At 44.5% G+C, this 22,207-nt stretch overlaps 1 protein-coding gene across 6 annotated transcripts in view; it reads right to left on the bottom strand.

The window, feature by feature from the left end:
• Positions 1-656: 656 nt before the first annotated feature.
• The window catches only part of Mast2 (microtubule associated serine/threonine kinase 2), a 120,351-nt gene continuing 98,800 nt past the window's right edge, over positions 657-22,207 (bottom strand). For 2 of the 6 annotated variants that reach the window (XM_057783551.1, XM_057783554.1), the window contains 21 exons: positions 21,337-21,412; positions 18,651-18,860; positions 13,340-13,441; positions 12,701-12,833; positions 11,935-11,996; positions 11,370-11,455; positions 10,747-10,955; positions 9,741-9,879; positions 8,236-8,368; positions 7,399-7,564; positions 6,842-6,943; positions 6,474-6,596; positions 6,206-6,315; positions 5,712-5,866; positions 5,218-5,492; positions 4,925-5,119; positions 3,960-4,186; positions 3,668-3,790; positions 3,138-3,274; positions 2,819-3,009; positions 657-2,541 (listed from right to left, as the gene is read on the bottom strand). In XM_057783551.1, the coding sequence (XP_057639534.1) occupies positions 1,022-2,541; positions 2,819-3,009; positions 3,138-3,274; positions 3,668-3,790; positions 3,960-4,186; positions 4,925-5,119; positions 5,218-5,492; positions 5,712-5,866; positions 6,206-6,315; positions 6,474-6,596; positions 6,842-6,943; positions 7,399-7,564; positions 8,236-8,368; positions 9,741-9,879; positions 10,747-10,955; positions 11,370-11,455; positions 11,935-11,996; positions 12,701-12,833; positions 13,340-13,441; positions 18,651-18,860; positions 21,337-21,412 (4,474 nt within the window). In that variant the 3' untranslated portion in view covers positions 657-1,021. Of the gene's footprint in view, positions 2,542-2,818; positions 3,013-3,137; positions 3,275-3,667; positions 3,791-3,959; positions 4,187-4,924; positions 5,120-5,217; positions 5,493-5,711; positions 5,867-6,205; positions 6,316-6,473; positions 6,597-6,841; positions 6,944-7,398; positions 7,565-8,235; positions 8,369-9,740; positions 9,880-10,746; positions 10,956-11,369; positions 11,456-11,934; positions 11,997-12,700; positions 12,834-13,339; positions 13,442-18,650; positions 18,861-21,336; positions 21,413-22,207 lie in introns of all 6 variants that reach the window. The other 4 variants (XM_057783550.1, XM_057783553.1, XM_057783552.1 and 1 more) reach the window with 3 other exon arrangements.

Below are 22,207 nucleotides of genomic sequence, written 5' to 3'. Positions count from 1 at the left end.
AAACAATCAATATCCGTTCCTACTAATAAGTGCATTTAATTGGTTCTCATGCCCAGAAATAAGCATTTTTCTCATTCTACTCTGAGGTTAGAAATAGACTTACTAATCTTAGCCTCTTGTCCTCTGTACAGCACTTTATCCACATGGCTTGGTCGGTCAGGGAATGTCTGTTTACTTACCTTGTTTTGTTCATTTATTCCCTGCTATGTCCTAAGTATAAGGCATGAACTGTGCATGCTTAATACCAAGACAGTCAAAAATTACATCCTATTCCTAGTCTGAAGTTCTTTCCTCTCTTGGATCTTGAGTGACCACCAAGCTTTACCTCCTAACCCACTTCCTTTATGCTGCTGTGCACAGGGGTGTCACTGTTGATAAAATATGGCTCTCATTTCCATGTATTTCATTACCTTCTTGATACCCCATATATAGCTCAATATAAATATATCCAAAGTTAAAAGTCGTCACTTCCTTTTACTTTTTCTTGTTTACTTGCTAAGATACAAAGTTAGACGATAAATAAATACAGGTTCTAGAGTCAGAGGCCTGAGTTCTAGTCCCAGCTCTGCCCAAACTGAGTATGATGCCTAGGGCAGGAAAAGCTAATTTCCTTAGCAAGCAGTGGCTATTCAGTGCTCTATTAACTACAGAATCTCAGGCTGGCCCTGCTCTGCTCATTGTCATGTACACTGATGGCTGGCTATGCAGAAGGATGGTAAACCTTGTTTCACTTTGAGTTGTTTTGGGTTCTTTGAACATAGTAGGTATATTGTGTGTACTACATTCTGTCCACTCTTTCCTGAGTCACTTCCTACTCTCAGCTCCTAGATGATCCAAGAAATGCAGCTGGAATGGGTTCTCTTCCCGAGAGTAAAAATTTAATCATTATAATCCCAGGAGCAACAGGCCCCAGACCTAGAGTCCTGTGTACAATGACCAATAGAAAGAAGCAAACAAAGGCCAGGATAGTTTTCAGGAGGATGTATTACACAGGTGAGTGCAAGGAAAGCAAACCCAACTGCTATGTTGGCTTTAAAAGTTCATCTGATGCCAGTGCCAAGTTCTGATGCTTTTGTTGGCCCCCAGGTTCTTGGCTTTTCCAGAGCAGGCTGGGCCCAGTTTCTGGGCTGAGGGGGTAGGTTCTGCATGGAATGTCCTGCCTCCTGTCGCCTGAGGCATCAGGCACTTCCATAATGCTCAGGACTGGCTCCTCTTTCTCCACTTGTTCACATTTAGACTCCCATAGCCAGTTTTGGCTGGGGACCTCATGAAGTGGATAGGTCAGCCCAGGGACACCGAGTGACTGTGACTTCTCTTGCTTAGGAGACAGGTTCTTAGGAAGAGTTGGAACTGTGGTTTCCAAATCTTGGGAGTTAGCTGGCTCACCTATCCTTGTTATCTTCTTATCTGGGGATGCTCTGTCTGGACCTTCAATAAGGAATTTCCAGGACCATGGTCCTGGCTTTCCAGAGGTGGAGGTGGCAGAGCAACTAGTAGAGGCAAGTTCTGCAGAGCTGGGACAAAGTGCAGCTAGTGCCTGTGTGTGGAGGTGCTGGGCTTTCCAGCAGCCTTCAGAGGAGGTGGGGCTTGCGGGCCCAGACCTACTCAGGCTGGAGGCTTCTAAAGAACTGGTAGCTTCCTCAAAGGCTTGTGGCCTCCAGAGCCTCCTCTGAGAGAGCCCAGGAACTTCTATTTGGGGGGAACCTAGTATGACCCCTGTCAATAGGCCTGAGAGTACAGGACCTTCGTTCTTTAGATTCCTGTGCAAGAAAGTGTCCTCTTCCCTACCCTCTCCTGAAACTTTAGGGGGTACATTCTGGCCTGCTTCTGGTTGGGGAGCCAATCTTGGCTCTTGTGTGGCCTGGCTGTTCTCAGGCTCCTCATCAGAGTCATCTTCTGAGGAGTCTACTTCCCGGATAGCTTCTTGTTTTTGCAGTGACTCTCGGCGTTCAGCTCGATCCTGCCGGAGGGTCCCAAGGGCCCTTGAAGGAGCAGGCTGCAGCATCCCTTTTCCTGGAAGTGGCCCTTTCCCGGAGAGCACACTTCTAGTTCCAACCACCTCCAGAGGGCTGACCTCCCTGGGTGGCAGTTCCTTCTTTAGTTCGCCGTGGGTTAGGTCAAGACTATGCTTGCGGGAAGGGGCTAATTTTTTCTCAGATGCTGCCAGTGCAGCTGCCAGCTTTTCAGCAGACTGCACCCTTTTAAGCAGTGGAGAGCGGGGTGGCTCTGCACTCTTGGGCCGAGAGAGCTGCCTACCTAGTGGAGGAGACAAGTGAAGTTTGGTAGGAAAGGCCTGGGCTCCGTGTCCAGACAAAGGCGATGGGGAACGCTGAGGCGAAGCGGCTGCTGCTGGTGGAGAAGGGGTGTGGGCCAGTGGTGACAGTGGGATGCTGCCTGCTGACTTGCGCCGTGGAGAGCGGTATTGGCGTTGGAGCTTGGGTGCTAGACCATGTAGGGAGCTGGGCCGTGTATGTCCAGAGCCAGCAGGGGAACTGGGTACACTGGAGCTGGGAGAGCTGCTCTGCGATGAATTCCCTCCCACTTTGGATAGTGGCATGGATGGAAAGACAGACCAACAGAAAACAGCACATCAGCGTTACTTATTAGAAGTGACTAAGTTGCAAGGCAGAACGTAGCCCTGGAAATGCCCACTTTATATTACTGGTGGACTAGAGTCTACTTAATCCACTCCCCTCCATAAACTCCTCCCAAGACTTCTGGATCTTCAAAGGTGGGCTCAAAAGAGATTTAGAGTGGGGCTCAGGTTCATTCCTATTTCTCAAGGGGTGGTTTCTGATCTGCAGGGAACCCCTTGTACCTGAGTGCACTGCATCAGGGGCTATCCGGTAGCCCTGAGGAGGGGAACGGGGAGAGAGGCTGTGGCTGTGTGTTGGAGACCCTGGACCACTCTCTCCTGATGACAAGGAGCGGTTAAGGGAAGAAAGGCTGCGGCTGGTGTGCAGCAAAGAGGCCTGCTTAGTGATCTTCCGGAAGAGGGAGCTTCTTTTTCTGCTGTAGAGGTAAGGGCAAAGCTGAGCTGCACAGGGCAAAGCATACTGTGGGCCTGGAACCCAGGCCCCAAGCAAATGTGAGCACCCAGGTTCTCAGGGTAGACCTCTGGACCACGTCTGTCTCACCTTTCTTGCCCATCCTTGCCCCTGCTCCGTTTGCTCCTTCGGGCCATTTTGGCTTTGTAGCTGCCTTTCCGAGCTGGCCCCACTTTGATAGACGTATTCTCCAAGGGAGTTGTTGAAATTGATACCTTGTTTCCACTCTGAGAAGCCAAGCAGAAAAAAACATGACACTGGCTAAGGGAGGTGCTATTTTCTTGTCTTGCCCTTTGCCGCACCACAGCTCCAGCTCTTGTTCTTACAAACGAACATTAACAAGTGCTATTTTCCCTTACAGGTTAGAAAGTGGTTTCAAGTGGCACCTCAGAGTGTCCTGCTCATCAGTCTCACCTGCAGTTTAGAAGAGTCACTGGGTCTTGGCCAGCAAAAGCTAATTACCATATGGAGAAAATCTCCTGTACTGCACACATTCTGCATGTCCCTACATCTGTCCTTAATGCAACATGTATGTGTACCTGCCATGCCCACTCCTTACAGCTAGTTCAGGCTCGCAGGTCTAGGGCATACATACCTCACACGACATTTCCCGCACTAACCTTCAGGATCAGCTCCACTACTTCCGTATGGACCAGCCCATGCACAGGCTCACCATTGACATGGGTGATGAGGTCACCCTGACGAAGTCCTGCCTCGCTGGCTGGACCGCCATCCTCCACATGCTGTCTCAGGAAGAGAAGAGTCTTTAGTTTGGACCCTGGTTCTGCTGCTGTGACCCCTTGACCACCACCCTTTGGTTTCTGTGAGTAATGTGGGAGGGCAGATAGGTTCCAGTAAGGGGAGGCGGGAGCAACCACGTTAGAGGACAACGCTCTGCCTGGCCAGACATACCCACACCATGTGGTGTACAGTGTAGACATCTGAGTCACCCATGTAGACACGAATGGCCCTCAGGGTGAAGCCATACTTCTTGCCAGCTCGGTGGATGACGATGGGAGGCCTCAAGCTGCCAAGAGCTGGCAAGAAGTCCCTGCTTGGAGAAGAGTCCCTGGAAGACGGATTAGATGACTGGGAATGCGGAGACATGGGGCTGGCCAGTGGAGAGCAGGTGTGATGTTCTGGAGGAGAAATCAAGACTTAGTGATCAGAGATCTTGACCTGGCCATAATCCCAGCCTGATCCAGGCTGTTGATCCCAGCCCACTCCTAGTCATGGACAGACCTAAAGTTCACCTTCCCTGCAGGACTTGAGTTCACAAAGCACCCCTACCTAGCCCAGAACTTTTTGGGTACAGGTGAACGATGTAGCTAGCACCTATGTGTGTACATTATGGACTATGTAAACATGACATAAGTATGTAAACATCACAGCTATCCTGTGAGCTCATTATTTATATCCACGAAACATTTTAAAAAATGATTTATTTTTGTTTATGTGAATTGATGCTTGCCCACATGTATGTCTGTGTGAGGGTGTTAGATCCCCTGGAACTGGAGTTAGACAGTTGTGAGCTACTATGTGGGTGCTGGGAACCAAACAAACAAACAAAACCCAACACCAAAACCACCCAACCAACCAACTAACCAAACAAAAAACATCAACTTAGGGCTTAAAGATGTCAGACAAGGTATTCAATTCAAGGTCAAGAGCCTTTAACATTGGTGATTTGAATATTAGCTTTTGCATGTACATTACAGCCATCAGCACGAATCTTTAGAGACTTCTACTTGCATGGTAAGGGGCAGTCTCCCAGACACCTGCTTACACACTGCTTATACCTGCTGCACAGACTCCTGCAGACCCACAGCTTCAGTGTCTTTCCTGTGAGTTTGATCTTAGTTCCCTATTGGCCTTACCTGAAGGAATGAGGAGGGAAAGGGCTGTAGCTGAAGCAGACTTGATTACTTTGTTGACAGGGCGAGTGGTGCGTTTCTCTATAGAGTCCCCAGAGAGCAGCCGGTGACGAGCCCTGCGCACAGCTAGGTCGCTGATGGCTTTGGCTGCAGCTTCCTCAGCCAGCTGTGGGGTCCCATGGCCTCGTGCCTCTGTGGCTGTGGACCCAAGTGAATAATGAGACCTGCAATGTGGCTAAGCCTCCCTCCCTGTAGCATACTCCAGCCTATGTATTTCACCGTCCTCTGGGCCACACCTGGACAAGACTCACTGCTTTGGCCAGGAAGCTCCTCATCCAGCTTCAGCTGCCTCTCCAATGGTCGTTCAGTGACAGCCCCAGATGACCCCTCTCCAGATGGGGGTAGGAGGACCCATATACCCTCCTGTTGTTGCCTCCGAGGGGTGCTACTGGTCTCCTCAGGGCAACGAGGCACATCAGGGAGGCCTGAACACCGGTGTCGCACTGTCATTGGAGGACTTGAATCACTCTCTGTGTGGGATGACTCAGACACAGACAACCGCTTCCGTAATCTGAAAAACAGAGGTACTATAGGGTAAAGTGGCCCAGGGTGTCTCCCTCTCCTGCCTCTGCTGAGACTACCTTAGGGGCAAAATTATAGTCACAGACCTTTTCATACATTTTTCCAGACTTTCCTGGCAAATGTCATTTAACTACCAACACCCACCCCCTCCAGCATCTGATGCAACAACCAAGGGATGAACCCAACCTGGTGAGCCCTGGGTGCTTACATCTCGGGGGAACCAATCACCCAGCTGCGATCTCTGCCCTTCAGCCCTGTCAAGCCATCTGAGCGATCTTCCTTCTCCTCACTCAGGCTGCGCTTGGTTGGGGGTGGTGTCCGGCGTTCCTCAAGCAGGGAAAGCCGTTCCATGCTACTGTAAACCTGTGGGCACAGGAGACACGTGGAATGGCTCCGACAACTATATTTCCAAGGAACAAAGGGTCTCCTTGGGATCTGACAGCCAGAGATTTAAGGGGACCCCCCCACACACACTTATGCCCTCCTCCATCCATGTTGCTCATTTGCAGAAGCTGTTCTGTTGACCTGACTCTGGCAGGGACTAGGATGATCCTAGAAGATCCTGCAGTATGTAACCCTAGCCCTCTGATCTCTTTTTATGGAAGTGGTCCTATCAAAATTCCTTGAGCCTGCCCTAAGTATGTCCCTCAACAGGCTCTCCTCTCCCAATCCATTAGCAGCCTGGACTTCCTTAAGTCACACCTTGCTGAACCTTGGAGAGCAGGAAGAAAACTGGCGGATCTCAAGGCAGCCATCCTCACTCACTTCCTCTTCATCCTCAGAGTCTACATGGTGGTATCGTTCTGAACGGGCTAGACCAAATACACAGTTTAATTAACTTGCGCACCCTTGTTGGTCCCATCCTGGTGGCACCAGCAGGGCTCTGAGCAGTTGCTCCTGACCAAGGGATGCATAGGCATTTCCGAACAAATATGGTTCATGTTTCGCTTCACCCCACCAGTAGTCTTACTGTCAAAATAGCTGGTGTCATCCTCTGACTCCAGCTGAGGTATAAATTCAGCCTTTTGGCGAAGAAGTCCTGTCCAGTCCAGACCCATGAAGAATGGGTGCTGCTTCACTTCACAGGCACTACCTGCAGATAGAGGACAGGACGAGATTAGCTGCATAGAGTGTAGGTCACTAAGTCATATGAGAAGCTAGACTGTGAGAAAGTAAGCCTGGAAAGTCTCAGTTCAAGGACTCTTCCTTCTCTGCCTAGAGGAATAGGGCAGTCTCAGAATCAAGAAGAGGGACTTTCCACTGAACCTTAGGGCACACAGACCCCGCCTCCCTGGTCCCTTCCCAAGTGGTGAGAAAGGAGAGAAAAGCCCAACTTACTTGTGCCCAGTCTTTCTAGTGGGTTCTGGTGAAGCAGTTTGGAAGTGAGGTCTTGGGCATCTGGGGGTAGTGCATCATCACCTTCAGGCCACACAATCTCATCTGAAGGATCATGGGTAAGAGAGAAAGGAAAAATTGTGGGTATAGTGCGGAGAGATGCAGAAAAAGAAAAGTATAAGGAAGGAAAAAAGTCAGGTTTAGAGCTCCTCCAAACCTTGCCTGGGACCCCAGTTCCTAAAGTCTTACAGGTTCCCCCCCTCCTAAGGGAGTCTCAACAGTCCCCAGAACATAGCTTGCTCCTTGATTCAGTGTGGGCATTGCAAACAGTGACTTCCTGCTCCTGAAGCTCCAGCTCACCTGCCATTTTACTTTAGACACAGAACTCACACTCACAGACACCACAAGAACGACATGAACACAGGAAACCCCAGGAGGAAACAGCACGTGTATACAAGCAGACATATGCCTACTAGGCACACATTCAGAAAAAAGAGCACAAGAGTCTCCCAGCTGTATGCACACAGCCTGACTCCACACTGATCTGGGACAGTACCTACCACTGATCACTTGCCCAAAGAGCTCCTCCGGAGTGTCTCCAAAGAAAGGGACGCAACCCACCAGGAACTCATACAGGATTATGCCCATGGCCCACCAGTCCACTGGCTTCCCATAGCCCTGACGCAGGATCACCTCAGGTGCTATGTATTCCGGGGTCCCGCATACCTGAGCAGAGAAGGCAGGCTGGCTCAGGATCCTGAGGCAGCTTGCTGGCATGACAGCAGAGGGGTGTTCCTACTGCTGGAGCAGAGAAACCTCGGAATGAAGAGGCAGCTTACCTTAACTATAATTAGGACCAACAGCAATCCCAGGGAACCAGAGTTAAAGTTCTTAGTCAGGTGGGTTTCTCTATTTCCTAATTAACCAAAATATCTAATTCTAGCCTAAAATTGCCACGCTAAACTCTAATTCTCCTTTGGGTCAGGAATTAAGAGTTGGTTCCTACCCCAGAACCTACCAGTTACCTATGCCACCACAACCTGAAATATCAAGTCACAAAACAGCCATGGGTTGCTCTAGAGAAAATGGCACAGCACCCAGTGGAAGCGTGTTCCTGACACACCCAGCAGAGCTGTGCCTCAGGCTGATCTCACAAGAAGATGTATCAACAGTTAAGACAGCTATTTCATCCAAATTCCAGGGAAAATTTTATATCCATTTTCTTAGGGCTCATCCTGTTTTCCAAATATGCTACCTATTCAGTGCTTCCCTGAAACTAAAGGCAAAAACGTGGCGTTCCCATGTTAATACTTAGGCATAGATTATAAGCAAATAGCCCCAAGGTCTTATTCTGAGGCCTGAATTTCAACTCCCAAGGATTTCCCCATGCTTCCTACCTGCTTGTCTAGGAACTCCCGGGCATCCTTTTCAATGTGGCCCTCATACAAGTTGGTTGTCAAACTCATGAGGCCAATTTTAGAAAGTCCAAAGTCAGTAAGTTTGATGTGCCCCATTGATGTAATCAGAAGGCTGTGAGACCACAGAAATAAAATCATGGAGTTATTTCCCAGCTGTTCCTTAGTACTGATTTAGCCTCTGCATGGTACCAAGAAACACAAATGGGAGCTAGGCAGCTATAAAGTACGCAGCAGCCGTGGTTTGTGAGTACCATTTTATGTCCCTCCTTGCAACTCCATTTCTTTGTTGTTCCACTTGCATTCTATACCTGAACAGGTATTGGCAGAAGAGACTGCCTCCAGGGCTGACGTCAGTCATCCTAAAGAAGCTGCTATAATCATTAACTATCCTTCCATAAGCTGAGAGACTTACAAGATCCATCCATCTAAGGGAGAAGGAAAACTGATAAAACCTTTTTCCATGCCCTTGACTTGGGAGGCAGAAACTAGAAACCAGAGACTGCTTTACATACTTTGCTGGAGCCATTCTTCTTGATGCTAAGGGCTTCACCCTGCCACCCCTAATTCTACCATTCCCAAATTACTATCCCCGGTCCCAACTTCACTCATTGATTCATTCATTGAGATGGGGATGCCTTGACTGTCCTGGAACTAGCTCTGTAGGCTGGCCTTGATCTCACAGAAATCCTCTTGACTCTTCCTCCCAAGTCCTAGGACTAAAGGCATACACCACCACTGCCCTGCTTGGTCCTGATTTCTTTCATGGGCTCCATGTCAGCTGCCCAGGCCACAAACTCAAACTATCTGAAACAAAGTCAGGTTTCCTACCTGGTTCATCATCTGAGTAAGAAACATGTTCTGTAAGCTACTAAGTTCTGTGTAAGTGTCTCCAAACTGTTCTGGAACTGGGGATGCTGTACAGTGGTGGAGATCTCACTATCATGCATGAGACCTTGGGTTTGATTCACAGGACCAATGAAGGTAAAGCAGGGGGAGGATTGGGGAAGGCAGGCTGTTTCTAGAATATGCAGCACAGAAAATGTGCTGTTTTCCATTTAAGAAGGAAGTAATTTGAGACTTAAAACTTTTAATTAAAACACTGACTCAGTTAACAAGCATGAGTGGCCATCTGAACATGAGTCTGCATAATATGAAAGCTATTTTCTTTCTTCTTTTTTAAAGACAGGGTTTCTATGTATAGTCCTGGCTACCCTGGAACTCGCTCTGTACACCAGAATAGCTTCAAACTCACAGAGATCCACCTGCCTCTGCCTCCCAAGTGCTGGGATTAAAGGTGTGTGCTACCTCTACCTGGTTCAATGCTATTTTCTATAGTCATTAGATGTGCTAATTCCTTTGTTTTGCTTGGTTTCTTCTGTTTCCTAGTAGCCATTCTAAGATGATCTAAACACGTTATGTTTGTACTAATTATCAAGAGACTTAAGAGAAGGACCCCAGTCAACAGAAATAGACAGTGGACATACTTGTCAGGCTTGAGGTCCCGGTGCACAATGCCATAGTTGTGTAAGTATTCCAAAGCCAGCACAGTTTCTGCAAAGTACAGGCGCACCATGTCCACAGGCAGGGCCCCAATGTTCTTTAGCAGAGTGGCACAGTCTCCCCCTGTAAAAAGCCCAAGCTACCATGAGGAAAGGCTATCATGTTTCAGTACCCTGTTCCAGCCAGTTCTCAGACTTTGCAGTCCCTAAGGAGGCAGCCTCACAGAATAGTCTATTCTGGAGCTTGCGACTCCAGCCCTTCTGCTACTAGTATGGGTAGGAGACAGGTACTAGAAAGCAGGAAATGGATTTAGGTGACAGAAGGAAAGAATCCAAGCCTTCATACCTTCATAAAGACTTGCAGGCCTAACACTAAGTTTTGTAGGAAGCGAATACTGTACTCACCAAATGTATCTGCTAAAACATGTATATGTTCATTTCTGACTAAAGTAACATTTAAACCTCCAACAAACACCCACTGAAGTAAAAGCATGGCTTTGTTCAAGTTCAGCTTTAAGCCTTAGGGAAAATATGTTTGTAGTTGTACAGAGTGAGGGTCAGAGAAAGGGCCACTGCAAAGCTACTGCCTGCCCCTCTCCAAGCTCTGCCTATGTTGTTCTTCTAGTCTATTCCTAGACTATATGACTAGGCTTAGTTAGGATGGCCCCTTCACAAGTTATCAGCAGGGGCAATCTTTGCAGAGCCCTACTTTGGGCTTCTGTGGCTACTATCTAAAGCCTCTATCCCTGTCTACATAGAATTTGGGAAGTAGACTCTCTAGTTGCTGGGTTACTACATCTATCCACCTTTCTAACTATGGAGCTATGTGCTCACTGTGGCCAGTGGTCTTAAGAGTTCCTAAGCAGAAACTGAAAGAGGTCTTGAAAGCTGGAGCCTAAAGCTTCACTACTGGACAAAGAAGCTGGTTCTTATTTAGGCCAAAGGCTCAGACTACACTCTGACTTCCACACAGGCCACGCTCCCACAGTACCTTCAACATATTCCATCACCATGCATAAGTGACGCTTGGTCTCAAAGGAGCAGAACATGCTGACCACAAAGGGGTTTTCAGCGAATGTCAGTATGTCGCGCTCCACAAATGCTTGTTGGATCTGGTTCCGCAGGATCAGGTTCTGCTTATTAATCTTCTTCATAGCAAAGCGTTGTCGAGTGGACTTGTGCCGCACCAGAAAGACGGCCCTGGGGAAGACAGCCAGCCCAGCCTAGCACCTCAACTGTACATTCCATAACCCCAACTGCCTCTTCATCCCACCTAAGTGCACAAAACAACAAAAATCTTGAGGATATGCTTACTCCTAAGAAGAATCTGGGCTTCTGGCCCAATTAACTCTTCAATTTCCTGGCAGAGCAGGTCCTGAGGACCCAGTTCCATGTTTCCAGAACTCAGAGGAGTGCTACCAAGACAGGTGGCCCGGGGAAAGAGCCAATATTCAGATGCCAGAGGAAACTGAACTCTTGACATTCCAGAATTCAAGGAGGGAATGGGTCCACCTTGGGGCATCTTTTCCCCAGGGGATTGGGAATCATACACTTTCAGATGGAAGAGACCTAGGGCTGATTTAGTCCTGGTCACAATCTAACCCATGCCTTTACCCATAGGCGCCATTGCTGATGAGCTTAATGGTTTCAAAGTCCTCTTCAGAGGGGGTTTTTTTGCTTGGCAGAGATGCCCCACGACCCTGGAAGACAAAGGAAAAGGAAATCGGTGTGCTCTTCAGAGCATATATGCTTGGGGAAGCCGTGTACCCAGTCTCAGCTGAGCACCCACGCAGCTCCTGCCTATTCTTTCCCAGAAACCTTTGACTTCTCACTGTTGGAAGCACCAACGACCCATCCCTTTAGCTGTTCCTTTTATTGTTAAAGACTTACATTTTAAATTTATTATTGTTGTTTATGTGTATGAGTATTTGTCCACATGTATGTATGTTTGACTGTATCCATGGAAGTCAGAGGAGGGTACTGATCTCCCAGAACTAATTATAGTTGTTGTTGAGTCACCAATGTACGTGCTGGGAATTGAACCCGGGTCCTCTGGAAGAGCAGCGAGTGCTCAACTGCTGAGCTATTGCTCCAGTTCCCAGATATTCTTTTAAAGCAAACTTATAGGGTTTCACAGAGCTCAGTCTCCAAGATTGCAGCAGAAGCTCAAGATCCTTACCTCCACTGAATCATCTGTCTCTGGAGTATCAGGACTGTCATAGCTGCTCAGCTGGGCCATCTCTGAAACACAGCAAGGAGAGCAGAGGAAACAGCATAGCAGTGATAGGCACTTCGGCAACACCCTCAGATCACACAACACGCGCATGTGGGACAGGTATTGATACTGTAACAGCCGGAAACGTAAACCTAGTTCTGTGGTTCTATCATCAGTAACTAAGGCAAGTGCTATTACTCTAAATTTCTAGAAGGTCAGTGCCACTCACAAGGCCTGGCACAGTCTAGAAAAGCTTCTCTCCAACTTGGAGCATTTCCTGGATAACAGGGCCTAATGAAGCGAGGCTTCTAGTACCCATCGTTTAGGCCAAGACTATTTAACTTATTGGGGCAGGAAAGCAAGCAGATAGGGGTAGAACTGCAGAGCAGGACAGGGAAGCCAAGGTTCATACAGGGGCTCATCATGAAATCCAGAAGAACAGAGCTAAGCTCTAAAGCAAAACTGGACAAAGCTTGTTAGGTGGCCAGTAGGAGAGGCAAGTATGTAGAAAGGTGATCATTTTTTAAAATGTTGATCATGGTCCTTCCTTGTTGACCCTGTTTGATCTGAGGGTCTAAATCCAACCTAGCTGGGCCTAAGGGAAGGTTGTCTAGGCTACAACAGCGATTCCAAAGGAAAGGCTCTGTAATGGCAGAGATCACAGCCTCTCCTGAGAGTCACATTATGTCTACGTCTAAATCTCTTCTTTATAGCCAGTAAGCATGCTCACCCTCTAAGGGATCCCGTGTGAGGCCCAGCTGGCTAACAATGTAGCGGGGAATGTCACATTTAATTCCATGTCCCTCTTTGGCATGACCCTCAGCTGCTTCTAACAGGTGATAGAATTCTTCAGGGTCAAATTCCTGTAGCAGAGAAGAGGTGGTCAGTGGGGAGAGATACAAGTGCATCTGCTGCCTTTTTTGGCATTAAAGCACATATCATAGGGAAAGAAATTAAAGCATTTACACTGGTCCCTAAACATCCAGAAACAGGAGTTACAGACCACAGAACAAAGCTGTCTTATAGGTCACCTCTAGATGGTTTTCTAAGCATAGTGTAGTCTTCTTAGAAATAAGCGCAAGAGCTTTTGACTTTAAGACAGTTTAGCCTAGTCACTCATTACAAGTTGGATTCTATTTGCCAGTATGTTCAGGTGGTCAGCCTGGAGCCCTGCTGGAATATACTCAATCATAGCTGATTTAGCATGGGGATACACAAGATTAATAGTTCTTACTGCTGCCCCCCCCACCAATAGAAATGTTAATGGTACTGCCAGGTTTGTTTTTTGTTTTTTGTCGTTGTTGTTGTTGGCAAGACACTTCCATTACATTCCCTATTCCCCACTTATACATCAACCAAGTTGACTCACCAGGCATTCCAGGAGACGAGCTGGGCGGGCAATGACAATCATCAACTTTTTTACCAGCTGTATCACAAAGGATACATCTGAACTCTCTGAGCGCTCGTGAGCCTACACAGAAAATAAAGGTTGCTTACACCATTATCCTACTGTGGGGTGGGTTAAACAGGACCAGACTGCACAGAGCTAACTACAGGAAGAAATATGGAACTGTATGATGAAGGGTCAACAGCAAATTCTTTGAGACACAGTCTGCACTGAACTTCTCTCCTCTACTGCAAGAGCCTAGTAAATAAGAGCTGGAAGAAATCTGGTAATTGGACAGAACCATTACAGTGGAGGGATTCGGGTCTCTGTATGATAGTATGCTAGATAGTTTAAAAACTGAATGATTAAATGATAACTAATTTAGATGGGATTTATGTAATGTCAATTGTAAACATCATCAGCTTTATCATTTTTGTTTTATCACTAAAAAAGTTGGTTAATCTGAGTGCTAAGATACAGGCCTAATTAAACAGATCAAAGCTATTCAAATCCAGACAGGAATTTAATAGAGAACCAATTTTAGCTTTGCATTATAATAATAGAGAGGATCAGCCTAGGGTTGTAAAACAACCAACCTTAATATGTCCAGTAACCTTACAGGAATTGCCAAATGGCAGAAGTTCTGTTACAGTTAACTGCACTTCTGTGTCAATGTTAGATTTAAGGAGATTCAAGAAAGCAATAGTCTCACATGGCATGCATTACCTTTTGTGAAGCAAATGTTAAACTCATGGTCAGTTTGAAATAGTATTATCACTAAAGACTGAATAGAATTGGTTAAAGGTGTTTTAGAGCCTGGTCCACAATTACAATTGAGTATCTGGTTCAGATAAGAGGCTAAGATTATTGAACAATGGAATAAAGCTAGAGGTCGGGAAATTTCCCAAGATCAACTTCTTGGAGATGAAGATTAGGCTACTATAGAAAGGCAAACCATATATGATGACCACACCCTTTGAATGCTTGGAACAGAAATGGAGAAATAGGAAAGAAAACTGAGTCATTTACTAAAGTTATACAGGGCTGAAAGGAAGCATTCATGGACTTTCTTCAAAGAGTGATATCAGCAGTAAACAGAATGTTACCAAATTAGAAAGCTACACAAATAATAATTGAATCTTTGGCTTTTGAGAATGCCGATTCTTTATGCAAAAGAATGATTAGGCCGTTAAAAGCAAGGTCAGCACCTTTGGAGGAATGGATTTAAGATATGAATAATATAGAATCACGGGCTGGAGAGATGGCTCAGCATTTAAGAGCATTGCCTGCTCTTTCAAAGGTCCTGAGTTCAATTCCCAGCAACCACATGGTGGCTCACAACCATCTGTAATGAGGTCTGGTGCCCTCTTCTGGCCTTCAGGCATGCACACAGACACAATATTGTATACATAATAAATAAGTATAAAAAAATATATAGAATTTTTCCTTTAATCCCAGCACTTGGGAGGCAGAGGCAGGCGGATCTCTGTGAGTTCGAGGCCAGCCTGGTCTACAAGAGCTAGCTCCAGGACAGGAACCAAAAGCTACGGAGAAACCCTGTCTCCAAAAAAAAAAAAAAAAAAAAAAAAAAAAAATATATATATATATATATATATATATAATAATCTCGTAAGCATGATGATATATGATTATTTCAAGAGGTTTGAGGAAAACCCAAAATGTCAAATGTTGCAACTGTGGCAAAACAAGGTCATCTAAAAAAGGGATTGTAGACAGGGCATTCCTAGAAACAATGTTTTTTCTAAGAATAATTCATTTAAAACATCCCTCCCTTCTGGATTATGCAGGTGTAGCAAAGGAAGGCATTGGACTATTGAATGTAGGTCAACGAGGAATATTCAAGATAATCCTTTGCTATCGGGAGACTGTGTGAGGGGCCTCTTACAGGCCCCAGTGCCAAATTCAGTTCAATAGTTTCCTACCATCTTACACAAAATTCCTTTCAAAAGCAATTAATGAACCTAATGCCTATTTTAAGAAACCACATTGCTCTGGATAATAGAACAGATATAAAAGAGAGAACAAAAAATTCAGGAGAAACAATAAAGCAGATATTTTGGCAAATTTCTCTAAATGAACAAAGACCAAAATTAAAAATACGAACAAAGGTCTGGTAGACACAGGTGTGGATGTAACAATAATTTCATCAGAATCTTGGCATCAAAATTTGCCTCTTAAGACATATTCAGTTTTTAGGGATTGGAAGTTTATCTCAGACAAAGCAGAGCACAAACTGAGTCAAATGTATAGGATCAGAAGAACAAGAGGAATATTAAAGCCATATGTGGCTAACAAAGCAATAAATTTGTAGGGATGTGATTTGTTATAGCAATGGAATGCTCAGATTAACATTCCCCAATCTTAGAAACAAACCATAAATTAATGTATGTTTCCAAGAAAAATATTACAAGATATTGTAAAGAACAGTCACCAACCATTCAGGTTGTACAAGAACAGGGCACAACAGCTGCTAATCTTCCAAAGGCACCAACAGCCCTACCTTTAAAATGGTTGACACACAAACCTGTATGGGTCACATACTGGTCTTTAACAACAGAGAAACTGCAGGCTTTAGAACAGTTGGTACAGGAACAACTAAATGCTCAGCATATTGAAGAACCAACCCTTGGAATTCTCCTGTATTTGTTGTTAAAAAGAAATCTGGAAAATGGAGAATGGTAACAGACTTAAGAGCTGTTAAGAAGGTGAATTCAACCAGTGGGCTCTCAACAGTCTGGCATTCCTTTGCCTTCTCTACTGCCTAAAGCATTGCCTCTTAAAGTTACTGATTTAAAAGATTGTTTCCTGCAGGGCGGTGGTGGCGCACGCCTTTAATCCCAGCACTTGGGAGGCAGAGGCTGGCGGATCTCTGTGAGTTCAAGGCCAGCCTGGTCTACAAAGGGAGTTCCAGGACAAGTTCCAAAGCTACAGAGAAACCCTGTCTCGAAAAACCAAAAAAAAAAAAAAAAAAAAAAAAGATTGTTTCCTCATTATACCTTTATAAGGCAGAAAATTTGCCCTCACATTGCTTCCTTATAATTCTCAGCCTGCTAAGAGGTATCAATGGAAGGTTCTCCCACAGGGAATGTAAATAGCCCCACCCTGTGCTAGCATTTTGTAAGTCAGCCATTGGAAATGATAAGCAAGCAATTTCTTGAATTTATAGTTTACAATTATTTGGACGACATTTTACTATCTGATTCAAATGTAGATATTTTACAAAGAATGTTTGAAGAAGCAAAGAACATTTTGACTTGTTGGGGATTACAAATTGCTCCTGAAAAAAAATACAAAGAGAAGATTCTATTAACTATTTAGGTTATAAAATAGGTTTACAAAAAATAAGACCCCAAAAGGAGCAAATTAGAAGAGTTTGATTGTAGACTCTTAATTACTTCCAAAGATTGCTAGGAGACATTTCCCATATACAGCGCACTATTGGGGTAGGTCCTGATGACCTAATTCATTTTAACAAAACTGTAAGCGGTGACAAGGACTTAAATAGTCCCAGGGAATTATCAGCTGAGGCTGGGAGAGAATTGGCTTAGATTGAAGAGAAATTACAGAAGGCACATGTGGATTATGTAGATTTGAATCTTAACTGCATTGTGGTCATATTATCTTCCAAACATTCCCCCTAAAGGAATTTTAATGCAGAGGGAAGATATTATCTTAGAATGGATTTTTTCACTACATAAATCAAATAAAAATTAAAACTTATATGGAAAGGTCTTTGAGTTAATTCTAAAAGGAAAGTTGATGCTTTGTCAACTAGCAGGAATAGACCCAGCAGAAATTATAGTATCTTTCAATAATGATGAAATTGACAAATTATGGGAACAAAGTGAACCCTGAAAAAGAGCTTGTAGTAATTTTTGGGAAGAGATTACCAAAAACTGTTCCAAAAGCAAGAAAATTCAACTTATAAAGAAAACTAACTGGATTCTTCCTAGCATTCCTGTGTCAATAAAATCTCAGTTAACAGACATATTTATAGGAAAAGCTCTACCCCACAGCTGGCAAGTCCCAAAGAAAAATCACACAGAGATCTCCATAAGTTATAAAACTGATTGGCCCATTAGTTCAGGCTTCTTATTAACTCTTGAGAACTGTATGTATTCTGTCAATCATGTTTTGAATAAACACTAATTGGCCAGGCAGGAAGTATAGGCGGGTCAACCAGACAGGAAGTAGAGGTGGGGTGATGAGAACAGAATTCTGGGAAGGAGAAAGCCCATTCCTCCCACTCCTGCCCAGACCACTGAAGAATCAAGATGTAAGCTACCTGGCTGAGAAAGGTACCAAGCCATGTGGCTAACACAGGTAAAAATAATGGGTTAATATAAGTTATAAGAGTTAATAAGAAGCCTGTGCTAATGAGCCAATCAGTTTTATAACTTATGGATATCTCTGTGTGATTTTCTTTGGGACTTGCCAGCTGTGGGGTACTGGGAGGGACAGAAACCCCAACAAGTAGACCCCCATGTGACACCCTGGGTTGAGGATAGTTAGAAAGCTGTGCTGAAATAAATGATTTTCAGTAGAAGACAGTTCATATATCCACTACTGTATTTTGTATTATTATTTGTGTCTGTCTGTTTTGAGATAAGGTCTCACTATGTAGCCTAGGCCGGCCTGACACTTGTCATATGTAGGCAAGACTGGCTTAGAATCACTAGGATCTGACTCAGTTTCTCAAGAGGTAGGATGCAAGCTGTGGGTCATCACATCTGGTCAACCTCTGTTGCACTTTTTGCTTTTGGTAAAAAAGTTAGTTGGTACTGGTAGACTCCAACTGCCAATGTTGGAGTTTAAGGCAGAGTAATAACTGGTTTTAGAAAACTACGCACAGGCGGTCTGGAGAGATGGCTCAGCAATTAAGAGTACTGACTGTTCTTCCAGAGGACCTGGGTTCAATTCCTAGCACCCATATTGCAGCTAACAATTGTTTGTAACTCCAAGATCTGACATCCTTTGCAAGACATACATGAAGGCAAAATACCAATGCAAATAAAATAAAAATAATAAATTATGTAAGAAAAAAAGAAAGAAAAACCATTCATGGAACTGAGTTCCTCTGAAACCAAGCAGGCTTCTTTTAGTGATGGAGAGGCCTACAGAGGGATATGAGCTCATCAGCACCAAATCTGGAAGTTCCTACACACTTGCAAGGAGACCTGGTGGTGGCCAGCAGTGGGGAAGAGTGGGCTCACTGCTAATTCCTGAGATTACCTTGTGGAAGTTTCATCAGTCCCTACATTAATACACTTACATCTTGCAGAAGCTTTTCCAAATTCTCTTGAAGTTCGTAGAAATAGTGTGATGTAATGAGGCCACTCCGAGATTTATCCAGGCAGTCTCGGGCCATCTCAATCACCTGATGGTGAATAAAGCTCAGGGCACCATCTGCCAAGGGCAACACATTGTCTGGAGTGTTACAGGAAATGAATTCGGCTAGGCGCTCTTCCATTTGTGCAGTGGCCTGGGAACAAAAGAAATGATAATTCCCTTCCAGTCCCAGCTTAGCTGCAGCAAATGCTGAAGGATGGGATCTTTGTGTGCCTTATTTCCTCATGCTACCTTGGGAAACCTAATGAGAGAAGGCACGAAGAGGTCACTGCAGGTAACAGCCCCAACACCTTCAAGGACCTCTATGATTTTGGTTTACCTGTCTCTTGCCATACCCTATAATGCAAGATTTCCAGTATTCTGTAAACACACAGGTTTGCTAGTCTCTTACTGGCCGTATTTCATACCATTGACTTTATTACACATTCTCTGGGGTTGGCCCAGAGTTACTGTTGCTCCTTATCTCAATCAAGCATCATCAATCCCCAGACAATTTTACTTCCTGGGAAACAAAAGTTCTCTTTCCTCCCAAGCGAAGAGTGGAGGTCTGGTTTAGAGCTCTCTTGGGCTCCTACCTGTTCTAGAATTTGACGTCTTTGTCACTGGGTGATTTCTGACACAAAAGTATGTGTAGCGTGTGTACAAAGAGGATGAGATATTCGAGATACATTTCTCAACACTGCACACTCTGGAATTTTATTATAAAGCACAACAACATGGCTTCATAGCTGTTTTCCTGCTCTTTTTTTTGTTCTTATTCTTGTGTCTACTTCAAGGCTACCACATGGAGATCAGAGGAAACAGATTAAACAGAATAACAGATTATATTACTGAGTATTTCTAATAGGATTCTATTATTATGAGTAGTCAATGAGGCAAATGAAGCTCGGGGAAGTTAAATAATTTGTCCACAATCTTGTAGAAAAGTGGAGACAAATGCAGGTGGTCTGGGTTCTTGTTATAAGGTTTCGCTGGTACATGTCAAGAAAGAAAAGCAGGAAGCATTTTTGTCATCTTCCTCAGCTGTCATGTGTATGCAAGGGACTAAACAGTTTAAGAGAAGGACTTCTGAGAGCAGCAGGAAGCATGTACCCCAGATACAAACGAACAGACAATCCAGGGAAGCCTGGACAGAGAGAGGATGAGGGAGGCCTGAGCACCTCAGGCCCCTATTATCTCTCGGATATGCTTCTGATTTCTATTTTGGTTGTCATCTAGAATTTACTGAAACCTAAAAATGGTTGGGCACACCTGTGAGGAGTTTTGTTTAATTAAATCATTTGAAGTGGGAGGATCTACTTCTAACCTGGATCTTTGAGGTGGAAATATACACTTTTTTTTTTTTTTTTTTTTTTTTGAGACAGGGTTTCCGTAGCTTTTGGTTCCTGTCCTGGAACTAGCTCTTGTAGACCAGGCTGGCCTCGAATTCACAGAGATCCGCCTGCCTCTGCCTCCCGAGTGCTGGGATTAAAGGCATGTGCCACCACCGCCTGGCGGAAAAATACACTTTTAATCCAGATCTTTTGATGTGAGAAGGCCCACCTCTAATCTGAGCCATACCTTCTGCTGGAACCCTATGTAATAGACACCTTTTTTTTTTTGGTCTGTTTGTTCTTTTTCTTGCTAGCAAGTAAGTCCATTCCTTCACTGGCACCAGAGTCTACTTCCTTGGGATTCTGGTGTATGCTAAAAACCAACTAAGATACCTAGCTGTGGACTGTACAACCACTTAATTACTGGACCTTCTGTTCATAGGCGGCCATTGTTGGATGAGCTGTAAATCAGTCTAATAAATTCTTTTTCTTTTCTTTGTTTTTTGAGACACGATTTCTCTTTGGAGCTCTAGCTGTCCTAAAACTCACTCTGTAGACCAGGTTGGGCTCGAACTCAGAGAAATCTGATCTGCCTCTGATTCCTGAATGCTGGGATTAAAGGCATGCACCACCACTGCTCAACCCATAAATCCTATTTTTATATAGAGAGATTATGTTACTCTAGAGAACTCTGACTAATGCAAGGCTAATTGCTTTCTGTAGGAACAAGTCTATCCTCAGAAGTATATGACTATACAGTGTATGAGTATACAGCAAGTAGTTTTTGATCAGAATTGCAAATTCACTCCAACACTGGGGCAGGATTGAGTTTGAGGCTAGCCTGGGTTAAATATCAATAGTTCCTGCTACAAAGTGAGACTGAATCAAAAAACAAAACAAACAAACCCCTTAACAACAAAAAACACAAACAGGCAAATTTAAAGAAAATAAAGGAGAACAGGGGAAGGGTAGGTGGAGACAGGCCCAGTGGTGTCCTGGTTCTGAACTCAAGGAGGTTTGTAGCAGAAGTGTAAATACTATTTCCCAACTATCTTTGGACAGGATCAATCTTCCTTTCCATTTTGAAAATGCTAACAGAAATGTTAGCAAGCTCCACTTGCCACTGCTCTGGAGTGGACAAACAAACTCTTTCAGTAAAGACCCCAGCCCCTCTAGATGCCTCTAAAGCTGGTGATCTTTCTCACTGCTTCCGCACTCACTCTGGGGTCTTTCTGCTGTGTTGGCTATCAGTAGCCATCCTTGGATATTATTTTCTCCTTTAAAACAAATCCTTACCTTGGGGAATCTTTCTTTGTACACATGATTCATCATTATTATTTCACTGTCGAAAGAAACTGGGGACCGCCCAGGACTGAATAAGAAAGAAACAATCATTATTTTAGTATCACGGAAACATCAAGGAGAAATATGGCAATCTCTGAAGGCCCTGAGTTCCAACTGTCTTCAGTATCTCACATACTCTTACATTAATACGAACTAAGTTCCAGGTTTCCTTTATTTGTAGAGCTCCTAGCACATCTGTTTATATTTTTAAAGTGATATTATGTGGAAATAGGCTACCTTCCTGCAAGAGGTATAGCTTTCACACTGCTCCTTGCCATGGCTGAGAAGAGGGGAATTCACTTGTCAGTCAATCTATGATTGACTTCCCTAGGATAACCTCTTTCAGAGAAGGACTCCCTGTCCTTACAGCTTTGCTTAGTGGGATAAGCACACATGTCCTAGGTATCAAATCAAATAAGCAACCCAAGACTGCATATACCTTTTTCATTTCTAAAACAAGCTACAGCCAGTGGGCTACCTTGACTGTCCAACCTAGAGGATGCAAAAGCTGCCATGAGTCCTAAGTCTAGGCCTTTTTTTGAAAATAGACAGCAATTTTTCAGCCTTTAGTTTTCATAGCAACTTATATCTTTCTATCTAGCATATTTTGTTCATGTCTCCTGAAACATTTCAAATCTTGAGTCAAACAGCTGGATATCCAGTTTAGTGCCTAGACACTTGAGCTCAGTTGTCAGTTGGATTACGTTTTAAACTATCCGTTGGCCTTGTTTTGTTTAGGGACTTCCCTGAATATCACTATGGTCCTCACAATCTCAATTGGCTTATAAGGTACCCATAGTCCCTGTGAGTTGTTCTTTTATAA

This window comes from Chionomys nivalis, chromosome 11 (genome assembly GCF_950005125.1).
Source record: "Chionomys nivalis chromosome 11, mChiNiv1.1, whole genome shotgun sequence".
Classification (NCBI taxonomy): Eukaryota; Metazoa; Chordata; class Mammalia; order Rodentia; family Cricetidae; genus Chionomys; species Chionomys nivalis.
This window is presented reverse-complemented; position numbering and strand designations above follow the sequence as displayed.